The sequence below is a fragment of the Prosopis cineraria genome, unplaced genomic scaffold, assembly GCF_029017545.1.
Source record: "Prosopis cineraria cultivar Desert tree isolate PC_DT_omini unplaced genomic scaffold, ASM2901754v1 PC1, whole genome shotgun sequence".
Lineage (NCBI taxonomy): Eukaryota > Viridiplantae > Streptophyta > Magnoliopsida > Fabales > Fabaceae > Prosopis > Prosopis cineraria.
The window spans coordinates 52,807,462-52,824,695 of record NW_026555332.1 but is presented as its reverse complement, the minus strand read 5'-3'; the positions used below and the strand labels follow the sequence as shown (position 1 = coordinate 52,824,695).

The 17,234-nt window shown below is 33.5% G+C and overlaps 1 protein-coding gene and 1 pseudogene across 2 annotated transcripts; one reads left to right on the top strand and one right to left on the bottom strand.

Moving 5' to 3' along the window:
- Positions 1-4,779: 4,779 nt before the first annotated feature.
- LOC129309772 (H/ACA ribonucleoprotein complex subunit 1-like protein 2) lies at positions 4,780-7,179 on the top strand (annotated as a pseudogene).
- A 2,080-nt stretch (positions 7,180-9,259) lies between these two features.
- LOC129309760 (glutamate dehydrogenase 1) lies at positions 9,260-15,135 on the bottom strand. Of its 2 annotated transcripts, none has more exons than XM_054951468.1 (10): positions 14,804-15,135; positions 12,022-12,154; positions 11,805-11,918; positions 11,341-11,562; positions 11,115-11,189; positions 10,916-11,032; positions 10,487-10,737; positions 9,951-10,026; positions 9,782-9,868; positions 9,260-9,700 (listed from the first exon to the last, which is right to left on the bottom strand). In XM_054951468.1, the coding sequence occupies exons 2-10, from the start codon at positions 12,127-12,129 to the stop codon at positions 9,515-9,517; spliced, it is 1,236 nt and encodes a 411-aa protein (XP_054807443.1). In that variant the 5' UTR covers positions 12,130-12,154; positions 14,804-15,135; the 3' UTR covers positions 9,260-9,514. The 2 variants fall into 2 exon arrangements, with proteins under 2 accessions (XP_054807443.1, XP_054807451.1); XM_054951476.1 differs by lacking the exon at positions 14,804-15,135 and adding an exon at positions 13,346-13,503.
- Positions 15,136-17,234: the final 2,099 nt, after the last annotated feature.

Below are 17,234 nucleotides of genomic sequence, written 5' to 3'. Positions count from 1 at the left end.
CATGCATACATGTTATATATTATATAATATATCTATAACATATAATATATAATTTATTAATTAAAAATATAGCATAGAAACTAGAAAAGTAATAAAAAAAACCCTAATCTAAATTTTAAAACATTGACCGTCTCTTTGTCTCCTTCACACGTAAAGGCTAACAGCATCTCTTTGTCTCCTTCAACAAAGTTTGACGCACAGTCGCACACCTTGTTTTGGCTGGCAGTTGCTGGAGTTCGAACTTCATGAAAGAGTGAGGCTTTAATCTTCATCTCCAAGGTATTCTCTCCATCACCAAACACAAGAAACAAAATCCTCCAACCTCTCTTCGTTTCTCTCCTCCTTATCTCCTTGAAACTCAAATACCCTCACTTTCACTTGTCTTTATACATACATGCATTAATAGATATAGACATTAATTGAACACCCACATTGCTGCTGTTTAATGATCCAAGTTTCGCTACTTTTGGTTAAGAAAAACGTGAATTTTTGTGCAATCATTGACGGATGTTGACTGATTTTCAAGAATCGTGGATGCCATTGATATGTAATCATGTTTTCCAGTTTTTTATGCCTCAATCTGTTAACGATCATAATCCACTTATCGCTAACTTGTTAAGCCTGTGACTTAGATTTTTTGTTTTCTAATGCCTTTTTTCTGGTTGCGTTTTCAACAAGTATACTTATTGATTGGATCACCAACAATTCTCGAATATGGGAAAAGCTAAAAAAAGTGGTTTTCTTTTGCTTTTCCCTCCAGAAATATTGATTGCAAAGCTGATTGCAATTACAATCTTTGTTTCTAGCTTTAATCAAAAATTAATTATGCTTGAAAAAAATACCAAGCCAATAATCTACATGAACTTACGGCAGTGATGTTAGATTATGCTAGATGAATGGAAGAAGGAACCTCCAAAGAACTTACAGCAGTAATGTTAGATTATGCGGGATGAATGGAATTTCATGAAGAAATAAATAGCCCCACTGAATTACAAAAGAGAGAGAAAATAGGATCTGTCATATTGACCTTGATGGTTGGGTATTAATCTACATCACTGGTTCAGCAATATAATTTCTTCAGCCTAAATTTTATGAAGGAGAATTTCTTTATCATCACCAAAAATTAATAGCACTGCACCGACCGCACATGACTGCACATTTTTTTTTATTACAATTTCACCTCTTGGTTTTGAAAGATGAATCATATATAATAATAATAATAATAATATTTATTGGTGGCTATAAACAAGCTTTTTAGCTCTCAAGATAAATTCTTTGTCTTATGCAATGCTCATTTTAGTATTTCTTCAAAATTAGTTTTCTTTTGTTGCCATTTGCTTTCAATCAACTGACATGAAAATGTAGAGCATATGTTATTTTAGTATATGTCTCATGCGATACTCTTGATCTTGTGCTCTTTGTAAATCATTTTATTTTATTGTTTAGATAGAAATAACAAGTTTATTATTCCTTTTCATTTAAGTTTCATCATTTGAGTTTTTTATTCGCTATTCACCATTTGTGGAAGCTTCAATTTTAAGTTTTTTCCTCACATTTGGATTAGGTAGATGGCAAGTAACCAAAATGAGAACAATGTTGGATCTAGCTCTAATCAAGGACAAAGTAATGATCAAGGTACAATTGAATCTACTCATCGGAAGGACACTACCATGAACAATGTGGGTAATACAATTATTGAACGCGAAGATGCTAGGGGAGCTGATGATTCTATGGTCACAAAGAAGAGGCGAAAAACTTCAGAAGTTTGGAAAGATTTTAAAGAAATTGAACTTGCAAATGGTGTGAAGAAAGCACAATGTGAATATTGTAAGGAGAAATTTGCTACTGGTGGAAAAGGGGCTAGCACTAGCCATCTTAGAAGGCATTTACAAAGTTGCCTGCAAAGAAAGTTGGTGGCATCCTAATTAAGTAAACAGTCCACCATCCCATTTCACCCCTCTAGTAATACTACTAGTAATCTATTCATTGTTCCTGGTTTGAAGTATTCTAGTGAAAAAATGAGAGAAATCCTAGCTACTACAATCATGGTGCATGAGCGGCCTTTCAGCATGGTGGAAGATGAAGTCTTGTGTTGGGCCTTTGAATATGCAAATCCAGATTTTAAAAAAGTCTCTCGCAAAACAACAAGAAATGATTGTTTGTTATTATATGAGGTTGAGAAAAAAAACCTTGAAGAACAATTTGGAGAGTGTAAGCAAAGTTAGCATTACAATAGATATGTGGAAGTCGAGTCACCAAGTAGCTGAATACATAGTTATCACAGGACATTATGTTGATGCAAATTGGAATCTTCAAAAGAGAGTACTGAACTTTGTTGAAGTACCAGCTCCAAGGAGAGGTGTGGATGTAGCTAATGCAATATTCAAATGCATGAGAGCATGGGGTATTGAAAACAAGGTATTCTCTATTTCTATTGACAATGCTTCTTATAATGACTCATGCATTCAAAATTTGAAAGAAAATTTGTCATTGAATAACAAGTTGGTGCTTGATAGACAATTATTTCATGTTAGATGCTGTGCTCATATATTAAATTATTGGTACAAGATGGCCTTAATAAGATTAAGGACATTATTTACAAAGTCCGTGAAAGTGTTAAGTTTATTAATGCCTCTGATGCAAGGTTGAAATCATTTTGTGAAATTGTTGAGTTAAAGGGCTTGAAAGAAAGGAAACTCATTCTTGATTGCCCTACAAGATGAAATTCTACATTCTTAATGTTGATAACTGCCATGAAATTTAAGCATGCCTTTGCAGATTATCATCAAAAAGAGCCACACTATATTCATGCTCCTGAAAATGAGGACTGGGTGAAGATTGAGAAAGTTTGTCGACTTTTAGAAGTGTTCAATGAAGCCACAAATATCATCTCAAGTAATGAATACCCTACCTCTAACTTACATCTTGCTGAAGTTCAGAGTGAAACAAATAATTGATGATGCGTTAGAGGACTCAAATTTGTTCATTAGAGAAATGCCACAACCTATGAAAGACAAATTTGACAAATATTGGGGAGAATGCAATTTGTTGATGGCTATCGCAAGTGTTTTGGATCCAAGGATTAAAGTAGATGCTATTGAGATAAGCTTCCCATTGATATATAAATCAGAAAATGAGGCTAAGCAAAATGTTGAGAAGGTAAAAAAAGGCATTGCATGATTTGTATAATGAATATATGGAGTTGTGTAAAGAAGATCCATCCTTAGATGTTGGAGGTGTGAATGTTGATGGCATTGTCACTTCACAAGTTACTGAACAAAGAAGAGACAATACAGGAATGTAACGAATGTTATTAATAGTGCGTCAAAGACATTCAATTCCTCCTACCAGATTAGAGTTAGAAATTTATCTTGAGAATGATCCTTATATTCCTTCTATTGATTCTACTACTTCTTTTTGTGCCTTGGATTGGTGGGAGAGCAATAGTTCTAAATTTAAAGTTTTATCAAAGATGGCATTTGATATATTAGCTGTTCCTATCTCAACTGTGGTATCAGAATCTACATTTAATGCTGGAGGTAGGATAATTGATGAATATCGTGCTAAATTGAATGAAGAGTCCATTGAAATTCTCATATGTGGTGGAGACTGGCTTCGTAATAAATATAAGTTGAAGAGAAAATAAAAGGTAAGACCCTTGAATATGTTAGTTTTTTTAGTGGTTGTTTTGGACAAGTATTCGAATATATCTCTATTATTAATTAATTTTTTCATTACGTAGGATCCACCCGAGTAGGAAGTGATACTATTGAAGACTTAATTGGTGTTGCACTTTGCATTTGGGTGTTCAAGGCTTCTAATTGTTGCTAGGCTTATATTGCTAAAAAACTATTAGCTTTTCTTTTTGAATTTCATCCTGTTACAACATATTAAGACATTATTGTTGATGTTACTTGATGTTTTTTTGTTCCTTGTTTGTTTTTTCTTGTTTGTTGAATTTTAATTAGATTAGATTGTTTTTGAATTTTAATCAAATTATGTTATTATAGGTTAAGCCTATTTAAGGCCTTTTAAGCTTTAAAAGTAGGCTTATTTAAAATGCCTACTTTTAAATAGGTTTTTAAATAACCTTTCAGGCCGTGCAAACTTTTGATAGACTTAGGCTTAAGTCATATAAAAAGCCTTATATAGGTTAAAGGTTAGGCTCAGGCCTTTGATTTCTACATAGGTTCAGGCTTATTTAACCAAAGCCTAGCCTGGCCTGACCTATTTCCATCCCTATAACTCTTGCCTCAAGATTAAAGCCTAAAATTCTACTAATAAAGGTGGGAAACCGACAAGTCTGACTCATATAAGCCTAATTTTTATGAACTTAGAGTCTCAAACTCTTAAATTCAATTTTTTTAAAATATTTTATTTTTTAAAGCTCAACCTTTATATAAAAAGTTCAGAATCAAGCTTGCAAGCTCTTATTATTTTTTTTATTTTTTAAAATTTTTAAAAATTAAATTTTTTAATTATAATATTTCATATATTTTTAAAAAATATAAATTATAATATTTAAAAATTAAAAATAAATAATAAAAATTTTAAATTTAAATTATAAACTTATATTTTAAAGTTTAAATTTAATTTAAAAATTAAAAATATTTTATTTTCTAAAAAGAAAAGAAACAACTGATCCAAATGAGTTGCATGAGTTCAAACTCATTTTTTCAAAACCTATCAAATTAAAGTTTGAAAGTCTAATTTTTTAAAAAATATTATTTTTTTAAGCCCGACACGGGCCATTACTGTAGATCTTCTTATTGGTGAAAGATGAGACCTCCGAGGGGTGGTCGCGGCGGCGGATTTAGACGGGGCCGAGATGGTGGCAGCAGAAGAGTGGCCGTGGCGGCGTAGGTCGTGGTGGAGGCGGCTTTCGTGATGAAGGCCCGCCCACCGAAGTTATAGGTTTGTTGCCTGGACTATCTAAGAACGAGGACACGTTGTCAAATTCTGTGCTCGCCGTTGAAGAAAAAGTGTTTTGGCCTGTTTTCGATTTTGGTTTCAGGAAATTGCAAGGGAAGATAGTGAATTCCCTTGCTTGTAGTGGTAGAAGCAATTAAACACCACGGGCAGTGTCCGACTTGTGTTTTACGGATATTACCCACCCCAAAAATCACACTTGTACTGATTTTTCCTTTTTCCCAGCTTCTTGCGGAGCCAATGAGCACCGTATTTTAAAGGGGTTCTTTGACATATGCAGAGGTCTCAACATTTCTACATGCGTGAGGGAGACGCAGTTACAAAGCTTAAAAATGAAAAGATTACCACGTTTAACTCTCCTATATATCTGCAGAACATGACTCAGATTGGGGAAGTTGATGAAATATTTGGCCCCATAAATGACGCTGCGAGTTCTGATTTTTTGTTGAGTTGCTGATTCCTTCTATTTTTCTGTCCTTTTTTAGAAGTGAGATGTAATTTCCGTATTCAATCGCACTGTTGCAATGCTTTTCATTAAGATGATGGAAGGGAATGTGGCAACTTCGTATTCATCTGGCGACAAGTTTTATATTGATCCAAGGAAATTGTTGCCTCTTGCTAGATTTCTTCCACAACCCAATTATGTTTCTCTTACAATGTCATTGCAGAAATAACCTGCTTATTCATTGCATAATTAATGTGATTTCCAGCAGTTCATAATTATTTGAATTTGTTACTTCCAATCTCCTAGGCTATTTTCTATTTTTACCCTCACTTGGGAGGTGGAGGCTTATAAAATACGATGGATGCATTACTTTGGTTTTACCAGTCCCGTGATATATACTTATGTAGTATTTTTCTCTAACTAGGAGAAGGAAAACTAGATTCATATCTTATAGTACGATTTGATCAATGGTATGCTCTGTTGGGACTAAGCGGGTGAGCTTGATTTTTCAGTTCCTTTGTTGGTTGCTCTACCCTGTACAACCCTGGGTTTTTCCCCCCTTTATGGACTTGCTGGAATGTCATGCATGATCATCTATCCATTTGAAAAGTATATCAAAACGGCTTTCTTTCTCATTTTTCAAGTCATTTTTCATGTATTTAAACGCTTTCATCTCATTATTTTGCACCTTGGGAGGGGATTATTTCTGTATTCATAGTTTTTAATGCTTCCTACTGTAATGTTTTTTTAGGGATATGAATGGAAGTAGGAGAAGGTTGAAGATGGTTTTTTTTTTTTTTGTTGCTTGTGGGGCTTTCGCTTCTAACTTAACAAGACCTTCCAAGTGAAGTCCTTGATAAGTGTAGCCTTAGGCAGCTACTGTTTTACCTCTATACAGCCTTGAGCGAGGGATGCTAGCACTCTGATCCTCATATTTCTTGCTTCACTCTGAACCTCTTAACCCTTAATCCTCATATTCCTTGCTTTAGTTGGTTCAGGAATCGTTGACATGGGGATGCAATGCAATAGCTTAACCGGGTGGAAGGGATTATCTATTGATTATTGGATAGTCATTCATCAAGTGGATCCTTTGCTTCTTGCCTTAGTAGCAAGGATGGCGGGCTTGGTCCTTTTTGCCCTTTAGATTGTTGGAGACAATATTTTGCTGAAATGGAGGCTGTATTTAATCTTTGCTTTTTCATCTAGATATACTGTTATATACCTAGATGGCATTGTACTACTATTTTTACTTAATTTTTACAGTGCTCGCCCTTGTTTTCATTGATGCACTTCTGTACTACGCAACTGGCTACGACTGGTGTGGCTTTATCTCACTATCAACAGCATCGGTTGCCAAAATTTTATACTTGCACATGCTATGCTGACATAGCTGGCTAATGTTTTGTGGCAATTGGAATTCAATCAAATTAAACATGATTGGTTGGTTGCTGTTGCAGGGGGCAACCACAAGCTTCTAGAGGTGGAGGCAGAGGTTCTCGTGGGGGTGGGGGCTTTCGAGGAAGGGGTGGAAGAGGTGGTCCTCCTAGGGGTGGTGGTTTCGGGAGAAGGGGGAGATCATAGGAGACGTCTGTGTTGTGTTATGGTACTGAAATGTGTTGAAGAGAAGATCGGAGGCTGAAATGTTTCTCAAAGATTGGGTTGCTTCACAGCTTCCTCTTGTGTGTAGATTTGATTCGTTGGTTGCAAGGTAATTGAGATTTGTTCTCTCTGAAAGATTTGAATGTTGTACTATTCTTTTGCCAAGGTTATATTGATGCTACCACTAGTTGTCCTTGGATTCAGAAGTTGCAGTTGTTTTCAATAAATTTTTTTTAAAAAAACTAAAATATGTAATTTAACATATTGCATATTTAAGAAAGTAAAAATTAATCTATAGGTTCTTATAGTTTTCTTTAATTTTAAATTAAATTTTTGTTGTTTATTTTGGATCCCTTCCTGTAGATTGCATACCGTGTGTGGGAAGTGGAGTCATGTCTAGTAGAAAGATGGTTCGATGTAAATTTTTTTTTTTTGAAATATGTAAAAGTACAAAATTAATATTTTTTATGTTTATTTTATGATCAAACTATTTAAATCTACCTGTTATCAATCTGGACTATTCAAACCTAAAATTATTTGAATTTATTATTAATTTTTTTATAATTTGATTATCCAGAATTATTCTAATTAATCCAAATTTAATATTAATTTTTTAAAATAATTTTTATTTTAGTAAATACAATATTAAAGATAAAGATAATCTGCTCTTTACAATTTTATTTTAAATTATAAGTGAAAAATTTTAAATCTGAATTATTCAAAGTAAATTTACAGAATTAACTTTATAAAAATTATTAAAAATTTTAATATTAAATCCAAACCATCTAAAATAATTCTAGATAAGTAATTTATTTAAATTATAAAATTTTTATTCTCAATTAATATTAAATTTGAATATCTAAGGTCTGAATAGTTTATATTGATAATGGATAGATTTATTAAATATTTTGATAAATATAAAATAAAAATAAAAATAAAAATTGTTTTTAAGAAAAATAATAATAAAATCCTTTTGAATTATATTAATGATAGTTTAGTATCTTAAAATTTCATAATTTTATTAATATTTTTAGGAACTTTTTCTGTTATCAATGAATTAATATAAGTGATCAAATTATCCTTCATTCTATCATAAGTTTTATTTAAAGAATCATAATTTTTCTTCTTAAAATTATAAGAATGTAATAGCAAATTACAACCTCACATTTCAAATTATTGATATTGTTAAAATGTTTGAAATAACAAATGGCAATCACAATTTTTTCTTAAAGAATCACAATTTTTCTTTTTAAAATTGCAAGAATGTAACAGTAAATCATAAGTTTACATATCAAGTTCTTGATATTGCTTGTCTTAGAAATAACAAGTACCAATCTTAAGTTTTGTTTAAAAAATTATAACTTTTTTTTAAATTATAAAAATTCAACAATTAATCACAAGTTCGCATGTTAAGGGTAATTTGTCAATTTAAATCAAGGGTAGTTTAATTGTTTATATTAATTTATTAACAACAAAAAAATTCTTAGGTACTTCAATGAAATTATGGCTTTTTAAGGGATTGAATTATCATGTACTAATTTTATTATTTTACATAATTCAGATTGTCATTTTTCCTTATTTTTATAGATTTCAAATAAATTTTACACCAAACTCTCTTTTCACCATATGATCAATCTGATGGCAGAGATGAACCTACTTGCTACCCACTGCATACAGTTTATGAGAGGGGATTCAAACCTGCTCTTAAAAGTTACAATTTTTAAAATTTTCCTCTAAAAAAGTAAAAATAAATATATCTATATTTTTATTAGAAAATTATATAATTTTATAATTAATTACATAATTTTTATCACTTAGAATTTATACAGTTATAAGAATTTTTATACATACAGATTTTTCATAAAAAATTAATGAAAATGAAAACGTTGTATTAGGCCAATTTTTTTCTAAAGTATTAATAAATTAAATTTTTCTATCAACTTCAAAAGTTTTTGTTTTGAGAAAGTTAGATACTCATTAATAATTTTAATTTTCAGGGACTAATATATATAATGAATTAAACTATAATGAATTGATTAAAATAAAATAAATTACTAATTTAAAAATGAGGGAAATTATTAAAAAAAACTGCGAATTAATTTTCTGCGAAACCAATTCATTCTTCATAGCTTCTAAAACCACCTGTTGCTATCTGGATATTATTCCAGAAGTCCATAAGGACATCAATTAATTGGGTCAAAATTCTCAATGTCGTTATAGTTTACTTCCATCTCAATCATGCTTATGGGATAACCAGGGAAGATGAAGCATGTCTTGCATGCCCAGGATCTAAAACAATTTTATTTCAGATGAAGGAAATGACCATGACAGGTGAGTAAATTATGTTGGGTGGACATGCCTTTTGTTTTGATAACTCAGGCATAAATGGACCAAATAAAGCTGAGGGGAAGGTTATAACAACAAAAAATGGTGGATGTATATCTCTCACAGTAGCATTACCAAACAAGAGACTAGAATGTCCGGAATCAGGTATTCTTTAGCTTTATTCAATGCAGCAGCAGCAATCATGGACTGAAGATGTCAAGCTTCCCACCCTCTAAGGACTGTGGCCCGAGCTACACGATTAACTGCGAGGGTGAACGCTCCCATGCGAAGATCGCAATTGTGGGTTTTGCACATCTCTTTCACACTCTCGAAGCCACTCGTCATGTAAGTCTTCAGCTCATTGTTCACTTTCTCTTCATTCCACATGAACCCTTGGATATTCTGCGCATCACAAAACCAACAAGCAACGTATTGATAATGTAGATTCTACTATAAACTTACATGTTAGGTCTTATGATTTACCTGCACCCACTCAAAGTAACTGACTGTGACTCCTCCTGAATTGGCATATATGTCTGGAAGGATTACAACTCCTTTCTTTTTCAAAATCTGCAGGTTAGCTTTATAGTTAATGACACTATTTCTCCTTCCTCGTTCATTTTTAATATTGAAAGGGAGAATATACACCGACCTCATCCGCCTCTGGGTCAGTTGGGTGATTGGCTGCTTCGATAATAAATTTGGCTTTGATTTCATTTGCATTTTCCCTTCAACCAGAGTGGAAGTTGGAAGATAAAAGTTTAAGTCATGTTTGGTTACTAAAAAAAAATGAAATGGAATGGATTGAAAAAGATAAACATAAAAATAAGATGATCAAACTACATTTATAAATAAATGGGGTAATTTAGTTCCTAGGTTGAGAATTATGATTTATGAAATTTTTGGAGGGTGTGATTGTTCTTACATTCATAGTATATATTAATGAATTTAATCATGTTTACCATGAATAGGAATGATGATTTGGTTCATTTTTGTGTTAATTTTTTCAATCAATTCTATTTCATTCTATTCTAATAACCAAACGTGATCTTAGAGTCCTTCGTACCTCACTTTTATCATAAAGGCACTAAACTAAGAAGGAAAAACAAAAATACTCTGCTATTTCAAGTTTCATGAGCATTTTGTTTGCCTGGGGGAAGAACAGAAGACTTATTCAAGGATAAGTACCTGTTAATGACACCCCCAAGAGCTGCGGGGATGAGAACATCGCAGTCCTCAACCAATACTGAGTTGGCATCTATTGGATCACCACCATGGAATCCCTTAATGCCTCGATGCTCTCTGGAATGCTTGAGAAGGCTTGGGATGTCAATTCCATGGCTATTCTTTATGGCACCTGTAATGTCACTCACAGCAACTATCTTCCCACCTTTCTCGCTTATCAATCGTGCCGCCCACGATCCCACATTCCCAAAACCCTGAATTGTTTTTCTCAAATTTATCACTACTCCAAATACATAATAATTCTTTTTCTTCATTCATCATTACAATCAGCAGTGTCGTCGAAGTTGAAACTGCTGTCGCCATAAAATGCTTGCAACATTCACGAGTAATGATACAGATACCAATTTGAGCTCAAAAAAACGGCAGAAGTACCTGTATGACAAACCGTTGTCCAGAAATGCTCTTCCCATGCTCATAAAGCAGAGCCTCTGTGGCAAAGAGGACTCCCCTTCCTGTGGCTGCATCTCTGCCCAGAGATCCACCAAGATCCTTTTTGGGAAATTTGGAAGAAAAGAATGTTTTTTATTAAGCATGATTGCATGAGACTGACAATTAACAATAATTTACTTACTGTAGGTTTTCCAGTCACAATTGCAGGAGAATAGCCATGAAACTTCGAGTACTCATCCAGTATCCATGCCATAGTCTGCATAACCAACCAGAAAGACAATGCTCAGTTCTAAAAGCAAATTCAATATATGTTATACATAAGAATTAAGATCCTGTGAACCTGAGCATTAGTAGATCTACAACAAGAAGAAGGAAATGCACTGGGCAAAATCTTTATACAGACCGACCTGTGGTCCCGTTCCCATATCAGGTGCGGGCACATCTGTGTGAATTCCAATCAGATCGTGAATTTTCTGAGTGAAAACTCTAGTAAGCCGTTCTAATTCCGACACACTTAATTCTGAAGGGTTGCACCCTATTCCCCCCTTGGCACCACCGTACGGTATATTTGCGACAGCTGTCTTCCAAGTCATTAGTTGCGCTAAAGCATTCACTTCATCTGGGTCAACCTAAGTAATCCAAGAAATCATGCAGGTAAGAACAGGGGTTTAAAGCGCCCCAAATGATACAAAAATCATATCAAAGGTTCGCACGATGACTTCAATAAGAGGGTAGAAAAATAATGGTAATTTGGTCCATCATGTGTTGATCTTGTCATTCTTGTGATTCCTTTGTATACAGCATCTGAATCCATCATAGTTCTGGCAAAGTAACTGAGATTTTGAGAGTCAGAGATCAGAATATATATAACCTCAGGATGGTATCTGATTCCTCCTTTCATCGGCCCTCTGGCATTATCGTGTTGAATTCTGAATCCAACATATGATGCTAAGGTGCCATCGTCTTTAGGTATGGTACACTCAACCTGCACTTTCATTTGACAAAATGAATTACGCGAGAGAGAAAGGGCGAAGTCAGAATAACTTGCTCGTACAATTTCAAGGGAAACACAGAAGAATTTTACTTGCCTTGATTTCTCTGAATGGAATGAGTAAGCTTTTCTCAAGCTTGGAATCCAAAGCCAAGAGCCGAGAGGCCAATTTGAAGTTCCTGTTTGTGGCTACTAGTGCATTCATTGTTCCCCACGGCAGCCAAAAAAATCTAAAACAAGAATCAGTCTCCTGATCAGGTATATGTGAAGGATGACGAAGACACAGCTTCCAGTATCTTTATTGTTACGATTACATGCGTCTTATGCATTTATATGTGCAATGCGGGGGGACGAGTTAACATATCTATCTGCCCACTTTTTTTATTAGACAACCCAGCGACACGCGCAACAGAGCCACGTCAACTCAATGTCAACGATAATATCGTATTAAGAGGCGGCTAAACGGTCATATGGGAAACCAAAATGGATGAGTACCAGCAACGTACGATCCCGTGTGGCCTTGAAGCAGGAAATTCATTGTCAGCAAGTCAGGAGGAAAACATATCTTTCCTATCTTCCAAAGGCTGAATAAAGGAGGTTACAACTTATAGTTTCATTACCAAGACATGGTTCTATGTGGCACGCTATCAAATGCATAAATAAATCAGTCAGTTGCCTCTAAGTAAAACACTGAAGACCCAGCTTTAACATTCTACAGGAGAAAAGACTATTAATTTGTTCAACAAAGTTTACCTGTTTTGTCTCAGAAATTTAAACTTCTTTATATCTCTAGTAACATTCTAGCAGAAAAAAGTTGGTCTTGATAAACGACCATGCCGCATGGTATGAAAGTACAGATTAAAGTTTCTGTTCTTTCAAAGCTGATCTGGGATTCATGATTACCGTCTTAATGTATTTATGATGGATTATTTGGCCAGCGCCCTTTCTGTTATCACGTTATGCTATACTACTGGGCTAAGTGCTGATACAATTACCAATAAATAATCACAAGAAAATCACCTGTTGACACACCAAAAGGTCAACAACTAAGGGCTCTATTGAATCTATATTATGAATTTGCATTCCCAGAGGCTCCAAAACCATCTCAGGAGGTGTTATACAGTTCAGATGCAACACAAGATAGTTTAACAAAGGGACAAAATGAGTGAGCGGTGATAAGAAGGATTTTAAGAAGAGTTTTATTTTGTTTATAGTGGCTGAAAGTAAGGAAAATAAATTCATTGCTTTCCAGAGCCTCAAAATTGTCATTTTCAAGGCACGGATATTAAGGAGCATATTTTATTCTTCTAAACATATGCATACCTCATTTCCACTATTGCGGAAGCATGAATCCCGCTACATAATATTTTATTACAGATACATAAAAAATACAAACCACAAACTATTCATCATGTACTTGCCTTTCACGATGTTCTACCAGTAGTATTGATCCTGCAAATCCCGCTCTCTAATATATGCTTCCACCTTGATAACAAAATTTCTTTTCTTTTCTGATTTATTTATATCCAAAAATTCCCTGGTTGGCAATTTGTTCTGCTATTGTATTTTAAGGGACAAGCTCTGAATCGAATAACTTGAAAATTTTCCTAAGGAACTCTTGGGTGGTGCGTAAAGTAACGGGATGCTAGGTGTCCCTGCCAGCTTTGCTTTACCATTTCAACCCAATAAAATTCAATGAGCCTACAGTACAATTACAATTTACAAACACAATCGTCCTAAAATTAACAGCATGTAAAATCTTAGCAGAAAAATAATGAGAAAGGTCGTGCCTGGGTTATAAAGCAGGCACGCTTTAATAGTTGCGTAGATGAGAGGATACATGCATATGATATGAAATAGTTACAAAGTTGAAAGTCTTTATTATTGATTAGGCATGCTTTAATATTAAACTTTGGAATGCCATTTTTGGCAGCTACACTGTTCTATGCCAAAAAACCATTGTTTCAAAAATTCAACAAATAGGATAGAAAAGAAATGAAAATCAGATGCCGTTACGAAGGCGGCTTCCTACGGTGCTTTGTTTTGTTTTTTATGAAAAAAGATCAATTAATTATACAGATAAATAAAACTAAACGTTTACAATACGAAAGTCCTTTGGTTGGGTGAACAATTTTGTATTCAAAAGATGACATTATCCTAGACTGCAGGGTTCAGATTCAAGATTTATGGTCCCACTTCCAAGTTTGTGCATTCGTTGCACATATCCAATCCAGTTCAAGCACACGTCAGTTTCCTATATAAATTATATGTGGAATGGACCCAAGAAAATTGATTATATTTGATCAAAAAGGAAGGGAGGATTCTCTCCTCTTCTCTGCCCCTCCATTTTTTATTTTTTAATCATTAAATTAATATTTAAAAAATTTAAATTTAATTTTTATAGAATATATTATATTATATTATATTATTTTTTAAGTGTTACTAAATTTTAATGATTTAAATTTTATAATTTATATTTTAACATTTTAATAATAATTTTGTAAGAATTCAAATCTTAACCATCTAATTATTGATCTAAATGGTTAGAATGAGTGAGAAGGGGAAGAGGAGAGAACTCTCTCCCCGGTTTTAGAGGGGACTAAAAAAATATCTTTTTCCCCACTCTAGAAACAAGCACCGACTTCCTTGTTACTAAAGTCAAGCCATAAGATATACCGGAATTGAAACAGATAGTTTTGATCATCTTCCATGTTACTGTTCAGGAAGAGAAACGATTCCGTGAAAATGCAACAAACCATTATGCTCAGCGAAAATCTTCATAAAACACTAGGTGCTTGTTGCTGAGAAAACCAAACCTTTCAAAGGGAGGTAAAAATAATTTAGATCGATGAGAGATGCTAGGGAGTTATGAAACATACCTGGAGATAAGTTGTTAGTGTGAGGATGGGTTCGATCGATGGAGACTCCTCAGGTCCGACGCCTGATAAAATTTGGGGATTTATATTTATATGTAGAGGGAGGGAGGGAGGAAAACCCAGACTCTTGCGAGAATCGGAATTAAATTCCCGGTGGAATCCAATTCAAAAGCAAACTCCTCGCAAACACCAAATCCGCCCAAACCAACTCAATCAAATCAGTTGCTGCCGCGCCTGCTTTAGTCAGAATTACAATTCACAGAAGGAATATGATGCTCATGTAAGGACGTATTATCCACAAGACAGCATATATCAACTCAAGCTCCTATAACCCTTCGCATTCCCTCTCTCTCAGACACTTTGTAAAACACTTTAGCATCGCTCACAATGACAGAACAGCTTGTAAGCGAACGTGGGTGATGGGTTTCGCTGCAACATGACTATCGATTATACATACAAATGGGTCAGCATAGCAGGTACGTGAATCCAACGCGATCTCCACATAGCCCGGCCATCTTTTTTTTTTTTTTACATTATTTACAGAAAGGGTTAATAATGGACTCTCAGTAATAAATGATTGCTTTGAATTTCCCCCCACTGACATAATTAATGGTTACGGCCTTTTGATTGAAGTAGCGTCATCCAGAAAAGATGGCACTGGCACCGCGTAGTACGGTGTGGAGGCTCAACGATTAATTTCTCTTTGCGGGGTCACGACATCTTAGCGTTCAAAATATTTGGTGTCTGCTGAACAAGCCTCTACCAAAATTTCTTTACCGTGTTTAGTTTTTCTTTTTCAACCACTTCTCAAAATGTGACGTTTCACGTGCTCTGCCTCTTAGTCTTCAGAATGAAAAATAGAGGGGCCCATATAAGGTAATTATGGAAGGGTGGCCTCTTCTGCCCTTCCGTTCTCTCCCAACCATTTTCTTAATTTCTAATCATTAATTAAATTCACATTAGATTTGAGATCTTATAAAATATTTTATTTTTTGTATTTTTTTAATTGTTTATGTTAAATTATAGCAGCTTAAATTTTATTATTTATATTTTTTATAATTTAATATTTTAATAATAATTTTCTAAGAGATCAAATCTGAACTGTCTTAACATCAATTTAATAGTTAAAAAGAGTAGAGGAGGGGAAAATGATGGGAAGGCAGAGAAGGGAATTCTCTCCCACCCTACGCAACTTCTCATAATAAACTACCCGGTTCTTTTAAGTCTAAAAGTCATATAAGGATTGGTTTGTTTTCAAGGGGATGACACTTAAAATTTCAAAGGCATCGTTTTATTCTTAAACAAGATAAAATTATATTTTTAGGAGATAAAGTTGTAAATTCTTAAAAATGTTCAAATAATGACATAATACTTTTCAAATTTAATCATTAAGACTTGTGTTTCCTATTAAAATTAAGAAGCAAACTGCACAATCAAGACGACAAAACTTTAAAATTGGGAGTGTCGTGCATGAATTGTGATTTTCTCAAAAAGGGAAATTAATAAATGTAAAAAAATAAAAGTTGGTTAAATTAGCTTATCTTAAAGTCTTGAGTTCACAATCTGAGATATGCAATTGTATTAAGTAAATATGTCAAAGATATTTTTAAATTACTCGTGAGGTTGTCATTGATAATAATGATCCTACACAGTGGGTTCAGATTACTTCAGGTGAGAGGTGGTAATACCTCATTCCTAAAGACATCGAGTGATGCAGTCAAAGAAGGAAATGGAAGTCGCACCAATAGGGGGTTAGGTTTAGTGAAAGGGCCTAATTCCTCATAACATGACAAATCAATTTTTGAATATTTGCTAGGAGAGGTACATACACTTAATGACACATCATGTTTCAAATATGATTGCCTCCAATCGGAGGATGCCTATAAATAATAAAAAAAATTGCTATCAAAGTTTTTAAAAAGACATTGAAGAACCACATAAGAGAAAATAAATTTAATGATGATTTGCGAGGGTTTAAAAAATTTTGTGCATGCAAAAGATATTAAATACACTACAACACTCATTCATAAAAATGATTATCTTAAGTTAATTGTAGAAATTTAAATTATCCTTTTGTGATATCTTAATTACCGTTGATAAAATAAAATAATTTAATTACTTAAAATAGTATAAAATAAAACAAAAAAAGAAAAAATATTTATTTACTAAGTTAAACTTGACTTAGGATAAGAGTATTTTAGTTAAGTTTTTTAAAAGAATATTATTTTGGACTAAATTTTCTTATCATTATTATTATAACAACTCATTCCAAGAAAGTATTTAGATAAAAATATAAATTCATAAATTAATTTATGAGAACCGGTCCACTGGTTAATACTCTAAATGCATACGGTAATTCAACACTACTCATAGCAATCCTAAAAAAAATTTATTAAAAAGATGAGGATGATTTAGTCTTGACACAAAAATTAAT